General features: G+C 39.5%; 1 protein-coding gene across 1 annotated transcript; it reads left to right on the forward strand.

Moving 5' to 3' along the window:
• On the forward strand, nucleotides 1-23,987 carry LOC117923706 (SH3 domain-containing protein 3). The gene is made up of 10 exons (XM_034842127.1): nucleotides 1-303; nucleotides 11,605-11,727; nucleotides 18,910-18,979; nucleotides 19,150-19,295; nucleotides 20,762-20,863; nucleotides 21,008-21,205; nucleotides 21,300-21,362; nucleotides 21,448-21,537; nucleotides 22,879-22,953; nucleotides 23,587-23,987. The coding sequence occupies exons 1-10, from the start codon at nucleotides 244-246 to the stop codon at nucleotides 23,704-23,706; spliced, it is 1,047 nt and encodes a 348-aa protein (XP_034698018.1). The 5' UTR covers nucleotides 1-243; the 3' UTR covers nucleotides 23,707-23,987.
• Nucleotides 23,988-24,307: the final 320 nt, after the last annotated feature.

The raw sequence follows: 24,307 nt of genomic DNA on the forward strand, positions 1-24,307 counted from the left end.
AGGGTCCATGGTTCTTGATGTTCGTTGTAAGACAATCAGAGAGCTCAAATTCTAAGGTTGATGTACACCTGACCACACACCACCAAGCTCCCGGATGCAATTTTAGCATAGGAGCGTGAGATCGCAGGAAGCTGTCAGATCTAACGTCTCTGTAACCCAGAAATATTCATTCCAATCCTTATTGTTTGAATCCGGTCTCATTCCCTCTGGTTTGGGGGCGAGCCCAAAAACACCAGAACAACAATGGATGCTTTGAGAAAACAAGCCAGCAAGTTTAGGGAGCAGGTTGCCAAACAGCAACAGGTACATTTCCCTTTTGCTCTTCTCTGATTTTCTTATTTGTTTGTTTTTACCATTCTGTTTGGTTGCTGGGAATGTGTGGGAAAAGGGAAGAAAATAAAAGAACCCAGAAACCCCAAAACCTCTACTCAAGTTTTGTTAAGGTGGGTTTCTTGTTCTCTTTTCTAGAAACAATAAAAAGGGAAGAAATTTGACTTTTCTCCGAGTTTGCAATTTTTTCTCGGTAACCAAACGGGGGGAGTGCCGTTTGTTTATTGCAGCACGGGTCAAGTTCAATTGAATCAAAATGTGCTGTATCTATCAGCATTTTGTGGGGGATTTTGGTTTAAATGGTTGGTTTGTTTAGACAATGGAAAAAAAATAAATTAAATGTTTGTTGTGAATGTCTATCACTTGTTTAGACTTATCAAAATTGAGATATAGTAAGAAGAGACAACCCTGGAGTTTTGAAAAGAGATAGATTTTAAATGAACCCAGAAGTTCAACCTAAGCTCTCTTTCTTAAGGCGGAAAGTAACACTTTTGAGGAGTACATTGGGTAGCCTACCAATGCATTTTGAGCTGCTTTTCTCCGTACCATCCTGCAGAGGTTGGAAAAAATTTGGTGTGCTTTCCTTAGTGAAGGGGTGGGGATGAGTTCGTGCTCTTCATTTTGGAATTTGACATTTAGTTTTTCTAATTAAACCTCAGATTAGTACATGGTTACTGAGATTTGGGTTGGAATTGGAGTGTTTCTGGTGCTAAGTTGTATGGATGCTGGAGAGGGGTTTGGGTTCCAAGGATGTAAAGGGGCTTTATGATGACATCTACAACACATCTCCCTTCTTTCACCTTCACTTTCCTAACTGCATGTGAACTTCTAGACTTTTGCAAATTTAGCAAAATGGAGGAGAGAGAGAGAGAGAGAGAGGGTTAGAGAGAGAGAGAGCGTGAGAGAGAGCGAGAGCGTCAGAGGAGTGTGAGACTTCCCGAGAGCGTCGGAGGAGTGTGAGTGATGTAGGACAACCCTAGGATGGTTGCCTACACTCAAGGGTAGGTGGGCTAGGGTTTATTTTTAGGGTGTAAGGAGAGGAACAAGGAATAAACTTTATGGTAGAGAAAATTATAAGATAAGAAATAGAGAGAAAGAAGAAACAATGAAGAAGAGATGGAAAACCTTAGAGTCTCACTAAGGCCTTCTAGGAGTCTCACCTAGAAGAAAATCAATGGAGTCTCACCATTGAGGATTGCAACCTTGCAATGAAAGAAAATATAATATTATTCATCAAAATTCATTCCTTTGATTTACATTGATTAGCCTATTTATAGGCTTCTCTAAGAAATCCAAAGTCTACTAGGACTCTAATAACCTATTCTACTAGGACTCTAATAACCTATCATGACTCAAATTCTAATTATATTATAACTCAACTAGCTAATCCTAATTAGACTCCAACAAATATTAGTCATAATTTAATTCCAAGTAATAATAATCCTACTTTAATTACAACTAATACAAATTCCCTTTCTTGATATATATCTTGAAGATTCATCCTCATCAATTCCCCCTGACTTGAAAAAAACTCGACCTCGAGTTTTAGTGATTTTCCACGATCAATTGAAATTCCGAGCAATGCCTTCCACCCTTTCTTTCCTCGTCGTCTCTTTCCCATGGTAAGACAAGATCTCAAGATCTCTTGAACTTTTTCAATTTCATGCAAGACAAATACTGGACTTCGAAAAACTTTTTGATGTTGTGCAACAAGTTGATAATTCTTGAAATAATAATGTGTCTTCAACAAACTTGTGGGAAGTTGTTTCCCACACTCTTCTTGTAAATTGTTTTGTGGAAGAATAAGATTCTTGAATTCCCTATATTCAAAAGAAATTTCAGCAGATTCTTCATGTTTGCCACCACTCACGATAATGTTTGGCCTTGGGAAGTCAAACATCGATTCTTCTGAAACTTCTTCAACTTCTTTGAGCTCTTCTATTGGTTGATCTAAGATTAGTTTCATCACCTCTTGCTTTCTAGATTCATCATTGATGATTTCTTCCTCCTTTCTAGTAACTTCGACTTGCTTTTTAATAAGAATATTTGATGGCTCTTCTAGTTTCAAGGGTGCTACTTTTTCCTCTGGTTGCTTATGTGGTGGAATTTCCTTCATTGGACGAAGGATCTTCTTTCGCCCATTGCGCACAAGTGTGTAAGTGTTTTCATAGCCATCGTGTTGGACCCTTTCATCAAAAAGCCATGGTCTTCCAAGCATAATATGGGCAACTTTCATCGGCAAAACATCACACCATGCTGATAACTCAAAATTATTACTGAAATTAAACGTCACTAGACAACGAGAACTCACCAAAATAGATGCGTCATTTACCCATGCTATTTGATAGGGATTTGGATGATCTTCTGTCTTTAGATTAAGCTTCTCAACAAGCTCCTCTGAAGCTAGATTCGAACAACTACCTCCATCAATAATCAAAGTACATAGTCTCCCTTGACAAGCAACACGAGTTTGGAAGATGCTAGTACGTCGCCAATCCTCCTCTTCATTTAGCCTTGGTATGTTCACCAATGGTTGCATAAAAAAGTTGTAGCCTTCAACCATGTTTGCATATGTTGCTCCACTCCTCAATTACATATGCCTTCATGCCAAGAATTTTGGCTCTGATACCAAAATTGATGTAGGACAACCCTAGGATGGTTGCCTACACTCAAGGGTAGGTGGGCTAGGGTTTATTTTTAGGGTGTAAGGAGAGGAACAAGGAATAAACTTTATGGTAGAGAAAATTATAAGATAAGAAATAGAGAGAAAGAAGAAACAATGAAGAAGAGATGGAAAACCTTAGAGTCTCACTAAGGCCTTCTAGGAGTCTCACCTAGAAGAAAATCAATGGAGTCTCACCATTGAGGATTGCAACCTTGCAATGAAAGAAAATATAATATTATTCATCAAAATTCATTCCTTTGATTTACATTGATTAGCCTATTTATAGGCTTCTCTAAGAAATCCAAAGTCTACTAGGACTCTAATAACCTATTCTACTAGGACTCTAATAACCTATCATGACTCAAATTCTAATTATATTATAACTCAACTAGCTAATCCTAATTAGACTCCAACAAATATTAGTCATAATTTAATTCCAAGTAATAATAATCCTACTTTAATTACAACTAATACAAATTCCCTTTCTTGATATATATCTTGAAGATTCATCCTCATCAGTGAGACTACCCGAGAGCGACCGAGAATGTAGAGGACGAGGTCCTTGCAAGGCCTGGGAAAAGCTTTAGGAAGGGTGGCTTCGGAGTGGAGTCGAAATTGTTTGAGGTTGAGGTGGAGGAGAAGAGAGGCAGACTGCAAGCTACGATTGTGGAGAGGAAAAGAGGGATTTCCTCGTGGATTAGGCTGGGACCGACGAGTCTTGGGCTATTCCTCGATTGTCTGGTTCTGTGCATTGAGGATGTGAGAACGGCAAAATGGGTAAGAAAGTGGCAGGAAAACGGGAGGGCTTATTCTCTGGTGCGCGATCATAACAAAGGGGGGTGCTTCCTCCGGTTAGATGTTGTGGATTTGGAGAACAAGAGATTTAGCATATTCATCCCTAAAGGAAGAGGAGCAAAGGGTGGTTGGGTTTCAATGGTGGAGACGTTATGGCGCTTGGGCTGTGCAAACGGAGGAATGATAAGCCAAAAAGAAGAAGAGCCACGTTTGAAGCCAAGCATGGCAAAAACCTTTGCGGAAGTGATCAAAATGCCAAAGGGTAAAGATAGAGCAACAATCAGGGTGGAGGTCACAAAGAAGAAGCTATGCCGGAACTTAAACAAATTGGCTTACTGTGTGGTTGGGATATGGAACCCTAGCGCAGCAAAGGGGGACAACCTACGAAGTTGGGGGACTCAGTTGGTGAAAATCTGGAGTTTGAAGGGCAACCTAGGGTTAGCAAAACTGGAGAGGGGCAAGGTAGTGATGGAATTTGAGCTCTTGATAGAAGCAGAGCAAGCCATTAAACTTGGAAGCATCTTGGTTGGGGGGATCTTTCTTCGCTTGGAGAAATGGAGGCCTGAGACAGGATGTCTGAGGGAGGGGGAGAACAAGAGTGAAGCTTGGGTGCGGGTTGTAGGCTTACCCGTCTCCTTATGGGAGTGGGACATTCTAAGAAGGATAGGGGAGGAGTGCGGGGGTTTTCTTGCAGTTGACTCCCAAACGGAGAAGATGGAGGAATTACAGTGGGCCCGGTTATTGGTGAAGCGCAACGACGAGGAACTCCCCAATGTGGTGGAGGTTTCGGTTGAAGAGCTGTGCTACTCGCTAACTCTCTGGTGGGAGGTTAGGCTAGTAATGAGAGCGGCGACGGCAAGAAAGAGAGGGAAGTTTGTCGCAACGGGAGAGGAGGTTGGGGGTGAAGCTTGTACATGTGCGGACGAGCGCGTGCTGGAGGCGAAGGACGGTTCGAGGCTCAAGGCCTTGCTACTGCATGCCGATGGGACGCGGGGTCAGTCAAGCGGGTCGGGGCAAGTTACGGACCCTATTCGGAGTTTCGATGGGCCGCCAGGTGGGCAATAAGGATCGGGCGGGCTTACCTTGCTGGGGCTAGCAAAGCCCTCTTGGTGCTCTAAGGAATCATAACCCACTGGGCTTGTTTCCTTCTGGGACCCCCCTTGCGTAAATGGGCCGCCTATTTCTGGGCTGTCGTCTTGGAAGATTTCTGAGCGGGCCAAGACTCTGGTGCATCCTGTGATGTCTGGGCTGGACAACCGAGGCCCGTCTATGCCCTTAGCTGTGGTTAGAGCCCAGGTGGGGGAGGCCCGTCCTTCTTTGGTAAGTAGCCAAAGCCCAATGGGGGGTCTAGACGCTGGTATTTCTCCTTTCTGGGTTAAGGATGGCTTGCGGAGGCTTTCTGAGGAGGAGATTTAGTCCGAGGGGAAATCTAAGACCAATTGTGCCTTGTTGGAGGAAGATGCAAGGTATGAAAACGTCCCTAGGGGAAATCTATTGGATTGGTGGTCTCTGATTCTCCTTTTTCTCTCTCTCCTATTTATGGTCAGACCAATTGGGGGAGTATTACGACCTTTTTGGGGCTGACTTGGACTTAACCTAGGGGGTTACACCTCGATTGTGTAACGTTTCTGGGTCTACAGAGCAGGAAACAGTTAAGTGTTGGGAGTTGATAGAGGTCAATAATGACAGTATTGAAGAGAACATAGAGGAATTGTGCCTTGCTCGGTCTATGCCACAAGAAGGTAGAGGATGGGAGGAAGTAAGTTGGGAGGAAAGTGATCTGGCTAGGTTCAACAAGTTTTTGGGATTTTCGACAGAGGGATTGGAGAAAGATATTTTGGAGTTTTTGCTCAAAATTAGAAAGAGGAGGGAAATAGTTCATAGTAAAACTCTTTTGGAGAAATCGAGATTTGAAAGGGAGTTGAAAAGGCTTGAATGTTCCATCAATTATGAGGGGGGGAAGAAGAAGAAGTGTGCTGTGCAAGGAAGAGGGTGTCAGATTATGGAAGTCCAATGAAGATAAGGCTGTTGAGCTGGAATGTGCGTAGAGCTAACGATAGCTCTAAAAGAAAGGTGATTAAAGCCATGATCAGAAGCCAGAAGGTGGACTTGTTTTGTATTCAGGAAACGAAATTCAGTCAATGACAGAGGGTTTGGTGAGGAGTTTGGGCTCTGGGAGTTTTCTTGATTGGGGTGCCATGGGTGCTCAGGGAGCTGCGAGAGGGATTTTGATATGTTGGGATAAAAGAACCCTGGAGGTTCTTGAGATGGAGATGGGGCAGTTCTCAATTTCTTGTAGGCTTAGGAATGTAGAAGATGGGAATGCTTGGATCTTCACAGGAGTGTACGGGCTGTTTTCTAAAGAAGATAGGGAGATTCTGTGGGAAGAGCTTGGGGCTATAAGGGGCATCTGGGATGACCCCTGGTGTTTAGGGGGCGACTTCAATGTTACCCTCTCCCAAAGGGAAATGAGCAATCAGAGAAGACTGACTGGCGCAATGAGAAGATTTGCTCAGGTTGTTGACGAACTAGAGCTCCTGGATCTTTGTGATGCAAGGGGGAGTGTTTTCATGGAGTGGGGGTAGGAACAATCAATCTTGGGCTAGATTGGATCGATTCCTAGTGACCCAGAACTTGCTTGATCACTTTAGTGGGGTTGTCTAGAGTAGGTTACCCAAACCCACTTCTGATCATTTTCCCATCTTGCTGAAGGGTGGTGGGTTTAGACGGGCCCCTTCCCCGTTTAGGTTTGAAAACATGTGGCTCAAAGTTGATGGGTTTAAGGATCTTCTTCGGGGTTGGTGGCAGGGGTCGGGGGGGAGAGGGAGGGCCAGTTTTAGATTGGCTACTAAGATGAAGGTCTTGAAGGAAAAAATCAAAGGATGGAATAGGGATGTGTTTGGAAGGCTAGAAGTTAATAAAAACTCAGCCCTTCAACAAGTCGAATTCTGGGATGGGGTGGAGAGTGAAAGGAGTCTGACAGAAGGTGAGACGGAGTTGAAAAGAGAAGCTAAGGAAACCTTTAAAAAGTGGGTGTTTTTGGAAGAAACTCACTGGAGACAAGTGTCAAGGGAGTTGTGGCTTAAGGAAGGGGACAAGAACACAAGGTTCTTTCACCGGATGACCAATGCCCATTGAAGAAACAACTCCTTGGAAAAAATTAAGATCAATGGGGGGTGGTTGGAAGAGGAGCAAGAGGTGAGAGAGGGGATTGTGAATGCTTTTCAGCAGTTGCTGTCAGAGGAGCCAGGCTGGAAAGCTGATATTGAGGGGCTGCACCTTCAAAGTCTAAACCATAATGAAGCTGAAGTCTTGGAGCAGCCCTTCACCGAGGAAGAAATCCATTCTGCTCTGATGGAAATGAATGGAGATAAGGTTCCAGGCCTGGATGGGTTCACAGTGGCCTTTTGACAATCTTGCTGGGACTTCGTGAAGGAGGAGATTGTGGACCTATTTAAGGAGTTTTTTGATAAGAAATCTTTTGCTAAGAGTCTCAATACTACCTTCCTAGTCCTCATCCCAAAGAAAGGTGGGGCTGACGACCTTGGGGACTTCAGGCCCATCAGCCTTCTAGGGGGATTGTATAAGCTTTTGGCCAAAGTGCTGACCAATAGGCTGAAGAAGGTTTTAGATAAGGTGGTCTCTGTGGACCAAAATGCTTTTGTGAGGGGAAGATAGATTTTGGATGCCTCGCTCATAACTAATGAGGTGATTGATTTCTGGCATAAACGTAAAGAGAAAGGGTTGATTTGTAAACTGGATATTGAAAAAGCCTATGATAGCATTAATTGGAATTTCCTCATGAAGGTCTTGCACAAGATGGGTTTTGGAGCTCGTTGGATGGAGTGGATTTGGTGGTGCATTTCAACTGCAAAATTTTCTGTTCTGGTTAATGGGGTGCCAACAATTTCTCCAATTCCAGGGGGCTGCGCCAAGGAGATCCCCTCTCTCCTTACCTTTTTGTGTTGGGTATGGAAGTGCTAAGTGTACTTTTAAGAAGGGCTATTGATGGGGGATTCATTTCAGGCTGTAGTCTTCGAGGGAGGGAGAGAATGGAGATGAATGTGTCTCATTTGCTCTTTGTTGATGACACAATTATTTTCTGCGAAGCAAGGCAAGACCACCTAACCTCTCTAAGTTGGATTTTGGCGTGGTTTGAGGCAGCCTCTGGTCTTAAAATAAACCTAGCTAAAAGCGAAGTAATTACGGTTGGGGAGGTTGAAGACATTGACGAATTGGCAGTGGAGTTAGGGTGTAGGGTGGGGTCTCTTCCTACTGTTTATTTGGGCCTGTCCCTTGGAGCCAATCACAAGGCTTCGTCTATGTGGGATGGGGTGGAAAAAAGAATGAGAAGAAGGTTAGCCCTTTGGAAAAGACAATATTTGTCAAAGGGTGGGAGAATTGCCCTCATTAAAAGTACTTTGGCCAGCATACCTATTTACCAATTGTCTCTCTTTCGAATACCCAAGCTAGTAGCAAAAAGGCTCGAAAAATTACAAAGGGACTTTCTTTGGGGAGGGGGAAGCTTGGAAAGGAAAATACATTTAATCAATTGAGAGGTGGTGTGCACTCAAAAGGAGAAGGGGGGTCTAGGCATTTGGAAGATTGATCTCTTGAACAAGGCCTTGTTGGGCAAATGGATTTGGAGATTTGCCCTTGAAAAAGAAATCCTTTGGAAGAAGGTGATCGGGGTGAAGTATGGCCTTGAGGGTTTTGGTTGGAGAACTAATGAGGCTCGCGGAACGTTTGGAGTGGGGGTTTGGAAGGAGATTTTGAAGGAGACGAATTGGTGTTGGGATAACATAGGGTAAAGGTGGGAGAGGGGACCAAGATCAATTTCTGGATTGATCAGTGGTGTGGTAATGAGGCGCTGTCCCAAACTTTTCCCCAACTATTTGCCTTGGCGGTCCAAAGGAACGTTACGGTCAATGAAATGTGGGATTCTAGCCTTGGTCAAGGAGGTTGGAATATTAGATTCTCCAGAGATTCTAATGATTGGGAGCTGGATGCTATAGGAGAGCTGTTTCATATGCTGAGGGACTTGAGGATTTATTCAGAAGAGGACTCAGTGATATGGAAAGCAGGGGGTCACAATTCTTTTCGGATTAGGGATGCTTATAAGCTGCTGGCATCCCCTAGTGCCATCACTTTCCCGAAAAAGATCATTTGGGTGGATAAGGTTCCAACCAAAGTTGTTTTTTTTGCTTGGGAGGCCACGTGGGAGAAGATCCTAACTTTGGATAGGCTCCAAAGACGGGGCTGGTACCTTCCTAATCATTGCTTTTTGTGTAGTTGTGAAGAGGAAAATGTAATTCATATTCTTTTACACTATATAGTGGTCAGGGTCCTCTGGGAGATCGTCCTTGCCTTGTTTGGGGCTCATTGGGTGTTCTCAGAGACGGTCAAAGAGGTGTTATTTAGTTGGAGGGGCCCCTTTGTGGGGAAAAAGAGGAAAAAGATTTGGAATTCCATCCCGTTGTGTATTTTTTGGACGGTATGGAAGGAAAGAAATAGATTAGCCTTTAGGGGGGGCTCTTTAGTTATACAGAAGTTGAAAAATTCTTTTGTATGTAATTTTTCTGGAGTTGGGTTAGGGTGTATATGGGAGAGGAGTCCTCTTCGCTTTTAGGTTTTTTGGAATGGCTTGCCGTTCCTTAAGGGGTGGTGAGGTTTTTGTTCATGTGTTTTTGTTTCTAGGCTGCTGTGTATACTACTTGTATGCTTTGTGGCTTTCTGCCCTTTAATATACTTGTGCTTATTTATCAAAAAGAAAAAAAAAAAAAAAAAGGATGTAAAGGGGCTTTATCCGGTGGGTGGGTGGATGGAGTGAGATTATGAATGGGTATTTGGATTTCCAACGTGGCATTTCTTTTATTGTACTAAGAGGGTTCCAAAGTAGCTTTTTTTTTTTTTTTTTTCCTGATGTAATGAGAATCCTCTTAAGTATGAAATTCTGGACAACTATGGTGGCGGATGTGATGCATAGGGAAGGCCACATGCTTCAGAAGGCTTCTGTTTTTGTTGGGTTGTTACATGATTGGGGTGGAGTTGATAGATTATTTTCATGAAAGATTTCTGTTGCTAAAGTGAACAAGAATTGAAGGCAGTCGTTCATTTCCTTTTATGCTGCCCTGTGGCAGTGCTTTCTAGGAAGGCAACAAAGCTACTTTGGAACTTTGGTCCATCTGTTTCTTTCCTTCCTTTAGTGTCTTTGATGTTTACAAGTTTGGTTTTGGATTAATCAGGTTATCTGAAAGGTTGAGGGGGTAACCATGGGAGTGTTTTCGAAAGTGAGGAAGGAGCAAAATTTTCTCAGTTTAACAAGTTAATCTTATATGACCTTAGACCTGCCCTTTTTGCAATATGTGATAATGGAGAACAATACTATTTAAGTTTAGATAAAAATGGAAAATGTGTTCAATTTGGTGAGATTGAACTTATCATATAATCCAATCCACTTGTTCCTGGTGAGAAAAATCACCTAGTATGTTTCTAAGTTTCTCTTATTTTAGAGTGTTTGATTTTGGACTTCTTTGATGTACTTCATTTGAACTTAGGGAGTGATGTAAATTTTCAAACTAGTTGATGGTTTGAAACACTAAACTATTTATGGTCCCTCAAAAACTCCATGAACTGGAGGATCTCTGTGTTCTTTGTTCCGTATAGAAGCATCTTGTTTGGTTAGAAAAATCAGTCGTAGGAGGTATCAACAAGCTATTGACCTTGTAATTATCAAATGCCACCTCAGGTTCTTTCTTCTCCAAAGAATTCAACTACTTGTCTAATATGATGCTAAACTGTGTTTCAAATCAAAGTGGGAATTGGGACTATGAGAAATTGAAAGAAGGGTCAATGAGTTAGCAGAATTTGAAATCAACTTCGTCTGAGAAAACATTTCTTGGAAATCACTGATACTTTGATATCAAATGCTGATTGCATAGAGTTCTCTTAGAACTTTTGTCCAATCGAAGAGGGCAATTTTTGGGTGGAGTACAGGGATTTAAAATGTCTTTATTATGTTTCACCAAATTTGGAATTTTTAGACTAACCAATAAAGGAGCCTATTGTTGATGTTTTTAGTTCCTTCTTTGGTTAAATAATATTGGTTGTTTGGTTATACTGTTGTGAAGTGAAATTTCCTTTCATATGAGTCTGAATTTATTATATCCAACAAAGAGAATACGGTATAGATAAGTTATTGCAATCAACTGGAGGTAAGATGTTAAAACAATAACATAATTTAGAGAAATAAATTAAATATGCATGAACTATTGCAATAATGGGAATTACTAGTTAGTCAATGAAATAAAGTATATGCTTGTAGCTCCATTCAAAATTGTGGGCTGATGCATCCTCAATCTGAGCAAGTATTGCATTCATGTAAACAAATTAGATCTATGAAATTTTCCAATGGTGATTAACTTGCTTAGATCTCCACGCATCCTTGTATGCTGGGTTGTGATTTTGTATGTCTTCCTAGTTAGTTTAGTGTTATTTTATTTTAATGTTTTATTTGGAGAAAATATGGCAAGAAATTATTTCAACAAAGAATGAAGTGAGTAGATTTTTAGTTTCCACTGACACAATGTAGTCATAAATCATGATGACCTTTTGCTCTTAGTGTACTTATCAACCCTTGAGGCTTGACCTATTGTCTTCTTATTACTAAATTCACCTTGTGCATTCTCAATATGCCACTGAACCTCACAAATGTAAGTTGTATTTCATTATTTTCAGTTTCAGCAAATCTACAATACTGTGCTGCTCTGTATGAAAATTATTGTCTTCTATTGACTGATTTATTTGAATTTCAGGCTGTTATAAAACAGTTCGGTGGGACTGGTTATGAAAGTTCAGATGTAATGGTTATAGATGAGGTCGAGATGCAGAGACATCAACAATTAGAGAAACTGTACAGGTCTACACGTGCAGGAAAGGTAGAGATGGTTTAGCTGTTTATTGCTATGTCCTCTATTTTTAATTTCTGAGTGTTTATTTTTAAGATAGGCAAATTGTTTGTGTGTGTGAGACTTATAAAAAAAAAAGAAAAAAAATTGTTTGTGTTTTTTTTTTGGTTTTTGGATACATTAAAACCCTTTGCTCAAGCTATCAATGAAGTCTAATATATGTGTGTGGCATGCATGCATGCATGGGGGTGTATAGCACAAGGTAGGCATACCCAAGTGCAGAGGAAGGATATAAAGTGCATCACAAAGGAAAAGAACAGAATAATTACAATTCCAACATGACCCAGCCCTTGCCCAAGCTATCTATGAACTCTAAGGTGTCTTTATCTAATAAAAAGAGGGTCTACTTGAGTACATAGGAAGTAAATAAAGGGCCACATAAACAAAGGTGAAAAAAAAAATAAAAAAAATAAAAAAAATAAAATCTGCCCAACACAGTCTGCCCTTGCTCAAGCTATCAATGAAGTCTAAGATTGTGTGTAACAACATGGGCATATTGAGTACACAAGAAGTATAAGAAAGTGTGCAAAAAATTGAGGAAAAAAAATAAAAAACAGGGAAAGAGAAGAATGATTAAAACCAGTCTAAAATGGCCTGCCCTTGCCCAAGCTATCAATGAAGTTTAAGATGCATGTGTATGTGTAAAGAAAAGATGGTATACATGAGTAGATAGGATGTATGAAAAGTGTGAAAGAAACAAAGAAAGAACACTTAGTAATTACAACCTGTCCTTCCTGGCCTATCCTCTGCACAAACTATCAATGACTTTTTAAGATGTGTATGACAAAAGAGGTGCATATCTGAGTATACAAAGTGGACACAATATGTGTAACCTGCCTAGCACAGCCTTGGCCAAGCTTTCAATAAAATTGACAACCACTCATCCCTAGCCTATCATGGGCCTTCTCCTTGAGAATGAAAACTAGAATTGACATTCTTGTCTCTCTTTGAGAAAGAGTAACTAATAATGTATATATATATATATATAAGAGTGTTCATAATTGTGTAACCTACCTATATTTTTTTTCTTCCTTTTTCTCTTTGTATATTTGTAGTCGTTGGGACGACAATTGTTTGGCGAAGTTCACTAAGTTTTTGGGATTTTCAACTGAAAGATTTAAAGGGGAAATCCTGAATTTGCTTTTGAGGATGAAAAATAGAAGTGAACAACGCAAAAAGGGGGGATATTCAATGTCTACTAGGTTTAAAAGTGAACTAAAAAAGTTAGAGTGTTTGATCAATTATAATGGAGTGAGTACAGAGAGTGGGTTGGATGGAGGAGGAGGGGCTAGAGTCTCGAGCCTTAAATGAAGTAAAATTTTTATCTTGGAATATAAGAAAGGCTAACGATAGTAACAAGAGTAAGATAATCAAGGCCTTAATTAGGTCTCAAAGGGTGGACTTGGTTTGTCCCTTAGAGTGGTGTGAAATCTAGGAGTGAGGAAATTTTTAGCGTGGGGAGTAGTGAATGCAAGGGGTGATAGTTTTTTGGGATAATAGAGTGTTGGAGTTGGTGGGGATGGAGGTGGGCCAATTTTCGATTCCATGTCATTTTAAAAGTTGCGAGGATGGTTTCTTGTGGATTTTTATGGGAGTTTATGGTCCTATCATGAAGAGAAGCTGAGAATTTTTTTGGGAGGAGTTAGGGGCCATTCGTGAATTGTGGAATGATTTGTGGTGCATTGAAGGGGGTTTTAACGTGACCAGATTCCCTAGAGAGCATAGTAGGGAAGGGAGGGTGTCTTCAGCTATGAGAAGGTTCTTGGAGGTGATTGATGATCTAGATTTGAGAGACCTTCCCTTGTAGGGGGGTTTGTTTACTTGGAGTGGTGGGTTAAACAGTCTATCCATGTCAAGAGTGGATCATTTTTTGGTCTTTGAGGGTTAGGAGTGCCATTTTAGTGGGGTGGTGTAGTGCACTCTTCCTAGGCTGATGTTTAATCATTTTCCCATTTTGTTAGATGGGGAAGGGGTGAGGCAAGGTCTGGTTCGTTTTTGCTTAAAAAATGTGTGGTTGAAGGAGGAGGGGTTTAAGGAGTTGTTGAAAAGTTGGTGGCAAGGGTTCAATTTCAACGGTTCCTGTAGCCTTATTTTGGCAGCAAAGTTGAAGGCTCTAAAGACCAATTTGAAAATTTGGAACAATGATGTTTTTGGGAAGGTTGGGGTTAACAAGAGTTTGGCTCTGGACAAAGTGTCTTTCTAGGATGAACAAGAGAAATCGAGAGCTTTAACAATGGAGGAGTTGGAGGCTAGAAGGAGGCAAGGGAGGATTTCAAAATTAACTCATGGAGTAAATTTCTTGGAGACAAAAATCAAGAGAAATGTAGCGGAGGAAAGGTGATAGGAACATTGATTTCTTCCATAGGATAGCTAACTCCCATAGAAGGAGGAATTGTTTTACTAAGATCAAAATTAATGGAACTTGGTTATCAGAAGAGCATGAGATTCATGGGGTGTGGTTAGTGCTTTCCAGAATCTTTTGATAGAAAGTGGTAATTGGTGTCCTAGTTTGATTGGGTTGGATTTTGAAAGAATCGGAGATGAGGATGCTACTAGGCTGGAGGAGGCATTTTCTATGGAAGAGGTTTTCTCTGCCTTTTTAGAGTTGAACGAGGACAAAGCACCTGGCCTGGATGGTTTCTCAGTGGCGTTCTGGCAGTTTAGTCGGGAGTTCGTGAAAGATGAGGTTATGGGTTTCTTTAAAGAATTCCATGAGTAGGGAAGATTTATAAGGAGTTTGAATACTACGTTCTTGGTTTTAGTCCCAAAAAACAAGAGGGGTTGACAACCTTAGAGACTTCAAACCTATAAGTTTGGTGGGAGGCTTGTATGAGTTGCTAGCAAAAGTGTTAGCTAATAAGGCTAAAGAAGGTGATGGGTCTTCGTCCCAACATGCTTTTGTTGAGGGAAGACAAATTTTGGGATGCTGCGTTAATTACTAATGAGGCCATGGATTCTTTGTTGCAACACAGAGAAGACATATGATCACATAAATTGGAATTTTTTGTTGTTTGTGATGCAAAAAAGGGGTTTTGGGGAGAAGTGGACAGGTTGGATAAGGTGATGCATTTCTACTAAGACGTTCTCTGTTTTGGTGAATAACACACCCATAGTTGTGAAAGACGTGCCTAGGCATAAGGCGGCGCAACGCAAACTGTCGGTGCCTCACCTTACTCCAGGTGATGCTTGTTGAAGGAGGCGCAGCTTAGGCGCGCAAGGCGCTTGCCTTCGGCCTGGCGCAAAGCCCCAAAAAGGTACGCTTTTTCCTCTTCCCTTTCCCTTCTTCTTCTTCCTCCATAAACCTTGAACGAGTTGCAGAGGTGGAGTAGAAAGCCCTAATCTAGGCATTTTTTTTAATTGGGTCAAAACACAGCTTTTTGAGCTGTAGCATATTAAAATGGAGCCAAAATGATGTCGTTTTGGACCCTTTCTCTTTAAAACATTTGCAGTCCAAAATACTGCATTTTGGCCCAACAAAAAAAAGAAAAAAAGAAAAAAAGAAAGGACCCAACCTAGAATGGGGTTTTGACCCAACAATTTTTTTTAAAGGGTCCAACCTAGATTAGGGCTTAAGAAAAAAAGGCCCAACCAATTTTGACCCAACAAAAATTTGAAAAAAAAAAAGGCTTGGCCCATATTGACTCCCTGTCTCATGCGTGCAAAAGAAAAAGAAGAAGAAGAAGGGGAAGAAACCATTGAGTAGAGGAAGAAGAGAAGAAAAAGAAGAAGAAGAAGCAACAGTGTACCTTTCCAGACGTATTATATAAAATTATATATGTAAACTAGGGTGTGTCTCATTTCACTAGAGCCCGCGCCTTATGCTCCAAGAGGACTTTGCGCCTTGGTGCGCCTTGAGTCTTTTAAAACTATGGACGCACCATCAAGTTTCTTCCATAACATTAGGGGATTGAGGCAAGGGGATCCTCTCTCACCCTATTTATTTGTAATTGGGATGGAGGCTTTAAGTAGTCTTATCAATAGAATAGTGAGTGGGGGGTTTTTATTAGGCTGTAGGGTGGAGATGAACCTTAAATCACTCACTTGCTGTTTGCTGATGATACACTTGTTTTTTGTGAGGCTTCCTAGGATCAGTTGGCTTAATTGAGCTGGTTGTTAGTGTGGTTTGAAGCTATCTTAGGGTTAAGAATCAATTTGGATAAGAGTGAACGGTGGGAAGGGTAGAGAATTTAGAGATTTTGGCCCTTGAGCTTGGTTGCAAGGTGGGGCTGTTTCCCTCTTACTAGGGGCTTCCCTTGGGTGCTTCGCATAAATTTGTGGCGGTTTGGGATGGGGTGGAGAAAAGTTCTCGGAAGAGGCTAGTCATGTGGAAAAGACAAATTATTTCTAAAGGAGGGAAAATCACTCTATTTTTGGAGTATTTTGTTTAGCATGCCCATTTGCTTCATGTCTTTGATGTTTATGCCAAGAGTGGTTAGATTGAGATAAGAGCAGATCCAAAGGGACTTTCTTTGGGACTGGGGGGCTTTGGAAAGGAAGCCTCATCTTGTAAAGTGGGCAATTGCCTGTTCAAATGAAAGAAAGGATGGCTTGCTTATTAGATACCCCTCTACACTCAATAGAGCCCTTTTGTGTAAATGGAGTTGGCACTTTGTGATGGAAAAGGAAACTCTTTAGAAGCAAGTTATTAGTAAGAAGTTTGGGATAGAAGAAGGGGGGTGGTGTACTTGAGAAGTGAAGGAGGGGTATGATGTGTGGTTATAGAGGGAAATTGGGAAGGAAGGGTCTTTATTGCATAACAAAATTGTGTTCTCTATGGGGGATGATAGCAGAATGAGATTTTGGAAGAATGAGTATGTGGGAACGATGCTTTGCGATTCTTTCCCCTCTTTATATGCCTTGGCAGCTTCAAAAGAGTCATGGGTGGTGAAAGTTTGGGACTTTATGGGTGAGGAGGGGGGTTGGAATCCTTGGTTCTCTAGGCCTCAATGATTGTGAGGTGGAGAGGTTTCTCTTGACAATACATGAGAAGAGGGTGATTACCGGTTTGGAGGATAGGGTGTTATGGAAAGAGACTAAGGATGAGAAATTTTTTGTTAAGTCCCTTTATAGTGTTCTTGAGCTTGGAAATGTAGTCCTGTTTTCGAGGAGCATCATTTGAAGCTTTTGTGTTCCTACTAAGGTGGATTTTTTTGCTTGGGAAGCTTCGTGGGGTAAGGCTTAACCTTGGATCAACTAAAGAGGAGGGAGTGGTCCATAGCCAATTGATGTTTCCTTTGTTGTGCTGAAGAAGAGTCTATTGATCATATTCTAATCCATTGCACCAAGTTTAGGGTTTTGTGGGAGTTATTATTTGCTCTTTTTGGTGTGACGTTGGGTCCTCTCTTTGTCGGTTAGAAAGACCTTTCTTGGTTAGCATAGTTTTTTGTGGGTAAGAAGCATAGAAAGGTTTGGATGGTAGCTCCCTTATGTCTCTTTTGGTTGGTTTGGAAGTAAAGAAACAAGATTGCTTTTGATAATGAGGCGCTTTCGATTCAAAGGATGAAAAATTCTTTTGTGTGTAATTGTTAGTCTTGGACTAAGTTGTTTATAAATGGACCTTTACCTTTAATCAACTTTTTTGATTGGTTGGGTTCTAGATGAGGGCGGTGAGAATTTTTATATCCCCATTTCTTTTTTGTTTTTGCCTTTAGACACCTCTTATATACTCCTTGTATGCTTTGGGTTGGTTTTGGGCTCCCTTTTCTCAAATTTTTTTGTTCGTTTACCTATCAAAAAGAAAAAAATATTGGCATGTCATGCATGGGTATTACTAATGGCATGTGGAAGGACTAGCATATAAAAACAGATGTGGGGTGTGAGATTTGGTGAACATGCAAAAGGAATTTACATCATTCTTTTGAGTTGGGGTTGCTAATTTAGGGAAATTAAGGTTCTTATATTCTCTTCCTAAAGTTCTAATTATGCTTGGCTCCTTTGTTTTTGGTGCGACTAGTTTCAGCCAAAAATTAATTTTTAATGATTCTAGCCTAAATTTCTGAATACTTGAGTCATTCATAAAACCTAGATTTTCCTACACCATGCAATTGTATGGAGAAGATCTTTGTGGGGAGAGAGCAAATGTGAAAGAGGGAAGGAAAGTAATTTTTTTTTGTTATCAAGCAGTGTTATTAAAGGCAATTGCTTAGGTTGCCTAAGCCACTAGGCCAGGTGGGGCAAAGAAAAGTCGCGTCTTGAAGACCGAGGTAAGATAGGTTCAAAGATGACGTCTAGGCAGTGCTGCCTTGGGATAAGGTGCAAGGCATAAAGACCACCTTTGACCATGGGTTAAGAGTAATCATACTAAGATTGTAATTTAATTGAAGCTAACATTAGATTAAACAAAATATAAGATGAAATATTATATTATCAATCATAGCGATGATGAGGGAGGGCTATCAATCTAGTCTTAAGGGAAGTGATGGCAATTTTAATTTCAATGATGACTATGATGATGATGCCCAAAGCTTTTCTAAGATGTTCATTCTCTCATTTTGTTTTTTATTCTGATTTTTAGATGTTTGAAAAATTAGAATATGCATTTGGACTAGATGAATTTCTCTAAAACAAGATGATGTTTCTTATGATGAGGGTATAATATTAACGCTTTGAATAATTTTTACTATTTTGTTAATTTTATAAGACGCCATGAGAAATGAAAAATTATTAGTGTTGATTGTTGAAGATGACACTTATATTGGTTAAGTATTAAGTAGGTAAATATATTTATTTTTTTTATCACCTTATTATAGTCAGGCTATTGCCTTGTTTTTCGCCTTTTGCCTTAGGTTAAAAGGAGTCCTATCGCCTTGACATCACCTTTTGCTTTTGACAACACTATTATCAAGCATATATGTTTTCAAAAAGTCATTCTTTTAGAAAGGGGAAAAGTCAAGCACATAGGTGTTCATGCTTGTGTAATTCATCTGGTGAATTTGCCCTTTTTTCTTATACAATACTAGTTATTCATGAAAAAGTATTGATTCAATTTTTTTGTGATCTCACCGTGTCCTGGGTCAGTAATTTCAGGACTTGATTTCTTTTCTTGGCTTCTCAAGATGTAGAGTGTGCTTAAACTAGTTCTTTTTTTTTTTTTGGTGCAGACTTTTTTGTTTTTGAATCTATTTTGTTAATGTGTCATACTCCTTTCTTCAGGATTTTCAGAAAGATATTGTTAGAGCAGGGGAAGCATTCACAGCCATAGGATATAAACAAATCGAAACAGGTGAAAAAGTAATTCATACTTTCTCCAAATATGTATTTCATGGCAACATACTTCTCATAATTTGGAGGACTGTGCAATTAGCTCTTAAAAATCTGTTCCAAATAAATGATCTAGTTTACAATAGTAACTTACCATTTGCGTTTATTCTTTACAATCTGTATGGTTATCAGGAACAAAGTTGTCTGAGGATTGCTGCAGATATGGTGCTGAAAACATCAATGATAACATTCTAGCTAGGGCTGCATCTATATATGGTGATGGTCTTAAACATATAGCAAAAGAGCAAGAAGACTTGACCAAACTGTTATCTTCACAGGTTGGATTTTCTGTATGTTGATACAATTATTAGTTTTCTAACAAGCACAGAATTATACAAAAAATTGCCAAAGGGGGTGAATCCTAGTAGAAAAGAAGTGGACTTGGAATGCCAAAAAGCCAAAAATGAAAAAAATAAGCAAAACTAAATAAATAAATAAAGAAGAAAAGGAAAACCCAAAAAGACCCCATACTAAGGATGCTAAAATAAGTCATGCCAAATTCAGTTTACTATTGAAACCCAAGAGGGCCAAATTCACCACCCTTGGAAAACCTCGACGATGAACATTTGTACTTGAGAAATATCAAATATGTCTCAATGTGAACCCTGACAGCTCCACCTTCAAATATCCTCCTGTTGCATTCCTTTCAAATGCACCAGAACAAAGTTAAAAGGAAAGACAAACTTTCCTTCTACTCTTTCCCATAAACTACCTTACTGGCTAGTCAGAGACTCCTTGACAGAAAAAGGTACCATCAAAGGACACCAATAAAGAAGTTTAGAGGGTTCAATCCTGATATAATCATTACAGTATCATGTTGAATGAGTGCTTTCTGGTTGTTTATCATTTCTATCACATTTGTGAGCATCAGCTTATTCTGGAAAATGTAAAAGAAAAAAAATAGAAGAAAGAAATCACCAACTCTTCTTGGACAAGTTATAATCCTTGAATTTGGTCTGGCATCCCTTTGTGGTCTTTCAAACCATAGTATTACATTTTTTAATGGGAAAAACTTCAACCCTGTAGCTTGACGTTATATGCCCCCTAAAGCCCTAAGCTGATTTACCAATCCTCTCAGATCCACTAGAAGGGTTGATTTTACTGAAATAGGACAAAACTATTGTTAGAAGTATATGTTTAGAGAGCTTAAGATGAAAAACAAGCTGTTAAAAGTTGTGATATGTTCTGACAAAATCTCACCAAAACCATGTGATTTTAATTACAAAGGGTTTTATTTTGTGTCTGATCTATACCAATGTGTGTTGGCTATAGAAGTCAGCTTCAGATTCCAATAAAAGAATAATGTTATGGGTCTTGGTTTTCTTTTCTGATAGCACGTATTGTTCCATGAAATCCTGCTTTCTCATTTTAGGACAAAAAAAGTTCTGTTAAAAGTACAAAATGATCTACATGTTGAAAATTTAGTTACAAATTTTAAACTGGTAGAAATGGACTGGTTTTCTTTTCTGGCATGTAAGATAAATACACCCAACAAATTCAATCTTTGACATTCTCATGCTTTTGAAACTAAAATTTATCATTTTTTGACAAATTTAGATGGACTACATATCAAAAGAAAAAGGTTATTTGCCTTGACCATACTTGGGATGAAATCACATATGTAGAGCTCATTGCTGGTTCAGTTTCTAAAGGAACCTTTTTCTGTTTTCCAATTTTTGTTAACTAATTAAGATAGAAGCATTGATTCCTCAAACATTCTTTTTTTGTTTTTATATATTTCCAGATTTTAGATCCTTTGAGAGCAATGGTCACTGGTGCTCCTTTGGAAGATGCCCGTCATCTAGCTCAACGTTATAGCCGAATGAGACATGAAGCTGAGACACAGGTATATCAGATAGCTGGACATCCTGTGCATCAGAATTATGCCATATTATTCGATCATTGTCTTTGAACCCTTCTGTTTTATGTTTCTACTTGTGATATTAGCTTTGCTTTCTCGTAATTTAAATTGACCATAAAAAGCAAATAGGCAGCTGAGGTTTCTAGAAGACAAGCTCGACTAAGGGAAGCTCCAAATCCAGAAAATGCTGCAAGGCTAAATATAGCAGAAGCTAAAATGAAGGAATTGAAAGCAAATATGGCAGTTTTGGGTAAAGAAGCAGCAGCTGCATTGGCTGCTGTTGAAGCACAACAGCAAAGGCTTAGTTTCCAGAGGCTTGTTGCAATGGTATCTTCACTCTGAGCTCAAGATTGTAAGATTTATTTTGGAGCATATTATCAGTTGAGGTTTTTGTATTTTTGACAAATTTGTGCTTTTGAAGGTTGAGGGAGAAAGGACTTATCATCAGAGAATAGCTACCGTTCTTGGTGAAGTTGAATCTGAGGTTAGTTCTTGTTCTTGTTTTCATGAGAGATTTATTTTCATCAAAGAAAATTTAAGTTCATGTTTTGACTTGTAACTTGTTTCAGATGGTCTCGGAAAAACAAAGGAAAGAATCTGCTCCTCCTGCCATTCCATCAGAGAGCCACTCAGAGAAGACGATGTACTTCTTGGCTGAAGTAGGTTATAAATGTCTCCAATCTCAGAAATCAAAACTTTGTGCTTGCAAATCGCTTCAAGGAAGAATGACTTGTATTGTACTTCATAATTAAATCTTATTATGAACTTCACATAAGTTTCTACACGACATCCTGAGTAAATACTGATGAGAGGGCTTAGGGTCAGCTCCACTAGAGTTTTAGAAAAACAATCTGGGACCTGTCTAGCAGTTTTATGGAAAGTTTAAGATCCCTACATGGGCATTCCTCCAGAGGAGGAAGATGCCATGACTGAGGGAGTAATATGTTGCCGCTCTGGAAGACTTCAATTCTCATGTGCTCAACAACATGAGAATTTGAGACTGATTTTTCCTCCAGTAAAATTCTAGTGAGAGAACCTGTAGCCCAGTTTGGTGGACTAATGGCATACTTAGGCATGTTTTAGTGGATTTGATTTAATTTCAACGCTGAGGAAAATTTTAGGTGCATGTGTCGTAGTGTTTAGAGAAGTGATACTTTTGTTTACCATGACAATAAGAAACTTGGGGTTGCTTTGGTCAAGAGATGGTTTAGAAGGCCACAATAAGATGCTTCTGTTTGTTGAAAGCTGCTGGCCCTTCTCTGTCTTCTGCAATGGAATAAAGGAACCAAAACATGTACTTCAGGTTACATCCTACACCACCAACCCCCACAAGGTTCCACTCTGCCAATTTCACCACTTGATAATGTCCTGCCAAAGCTGCGGAACATAAGAGATCTCTGTCCCAATGATTGATGGAATCAAGTTTTGGCAAAAAATGAATTTTTATTTTCTTTTTCTTTTCTAGAGACTCCCTTTCCTGAGAAAATATTGTTAATATCATTGCCAAGCTTTTTATTGGAAGGGATAACTGTGTGATTTCCCAAACCACTTTCCTCTTTGGGGTAGAAACAAGGGCTAGTTCACAATATGGTACTTAAAGCCTTTTATAGCTTTTACACCTTGCATGTCCATATGATTTCAGCCTTTTCTGTCTGTCTGTCTGTCTGTCTCTCTCTCTGTATTTTTTTTTTTAAACTTTTTTTTTTTTTGTGAATATGGTTCTTGATGACATTCTCAAACGTTATGTACTGTGGAAATAAATACTAAAGTAATCAATTGCATTTTAGGAGACATGAAGAGGCAGATTTAATGGTTGAAGGAGGGATTCTCTTGAAATTACTTGAATCTTCTTCACTTTTGGTCTTTATCTTGAAGCTGGCCATTAGAGGTTAATCTAGTGGCTGCTGTGAGCCGTTCTTCCTTGAACTGGCTCCCCAACCCATCATAAATCAGGTAATTTTTAGAGCATGAACACAAAGTTGATTGATTACCTCTTGCAGGCAATGCATGCTTTCAGTGCGGCATCAGAGAAGGAACTGAGCCTGAATGTGGGAGACTATGTCGTTGTCCGGAAGGTTATTTCACCTCCTTAAATCATATATTTCACTTGCATTTGTTAAATGAATAAGTACATCCAGAAAATGATTTCTGAGTCTCAATACTGTTTTGTTTGGAGCGTAAGGAAAATATATTGATATTTCATGGAGAACAAAAAGTGGCGGATGATGAAAACAACTACTTATCCATTTGCTGCCATGGAAACATTTACTGACTGATCAGAAAGTTTAGCTTGCTGCACAATCACCCTTAGATGTTTCATCATTTTAATATGTACATGTGCACAGTAAAATTTTGAACTTTGTTGTAGCTTAAAATACTGGAGGTTAACAAATATCATGCTTTCCATCCATGATTTATGTGAATGAATTGCAAGGTTTCAAAATTTTCTTCTATGTTCCCTTTTCAAAGCAACCAAATGGTTAGTCCTGTGATGAACAGTCCCATTAAATCTTGTAGTATGCATCACTTAAATGATAATAGGTTACAGAATACGCAAGCAACAGGCATTTTTGGGAATACCTTTTTTAGATTATCTTGTCCATAGTACAGAACACAGCTTTCATGTGAAAATGAATGTTTGCTATTTGTGATATGAAAGGTACAGTTTAATTGTTCATTGCTCTTTAAACTTCATATCTATTGCTTAGGTGAGCCATACAGGATGGTCAGAAGGAGAATGCAAAGGTAAAGCAGGCTGGTTTCCATCAGAGTACGTGGAGAAACGTCAAAGGCTTCCCACCAGTAATGTGGCTGCTGAAGTTTACTAAGCTGTACTCCATGCTCAGCTGGTCAGCACCCCAAGACTGAATGCACTGTATAATGTTGGGGGTAAACTGTTGGATTTTTTCTACATTGTGTCTATTTTTGTTATGCTCTCTAGGCACTGATTATTGCAAAGACATACCTTTTCAGATTTGTTTTTCAATTCTTTTATATTAACTTTCAAGACAGTAGTCATGGTTGCTGAAACAATCTGTTTTATAAAATAATGAAGCAGTGTGTATTGATCTTTGTTGATGAAATTATAATGATATGCTGTTATGGTAAATGCACTCAGTAGCATTGGATGAACTAGGACTGTGTATGAAGCATATGAAAAAGGGTCATTCACATCTAACCCTCAATCCATAATTGTTACATTTTCTCATTTCTTGATATGTATTTATGAGTATTACGAAATACAGAAATTAACATTTAAAGTTCAACTATGTTAGTGGGTTTTTCTCTCATCAGACTGACTTCCCTTTGTTTCCTTCAGATCTTCAACATTATCTTATAGTTTCTCTATCTGTTTTGTTAAAGCCTTTGACATTGTTTGAATTTCATTATTAGAACACACTAGCGTCAAAGTTGGTTCTGGGAGACATG

This window comes from Vitis riparia, chromosome 10 (genome assembly GCF_004353265.1).
Source record: "Vitis riparia cultivar Riparia Gloire de Montpellier isolate 1030 chromosome 10, EGFV_Vit.rip_1.0, whole genome shotgun sequence".
Classification (NCBI taxonomy): domain Eukaryota; kingdom Viridiplantae; phylum Streptophyta; class Magnoliopsida; order Vitales; family Vitaceae; genus Vitis; species Vitis riparia.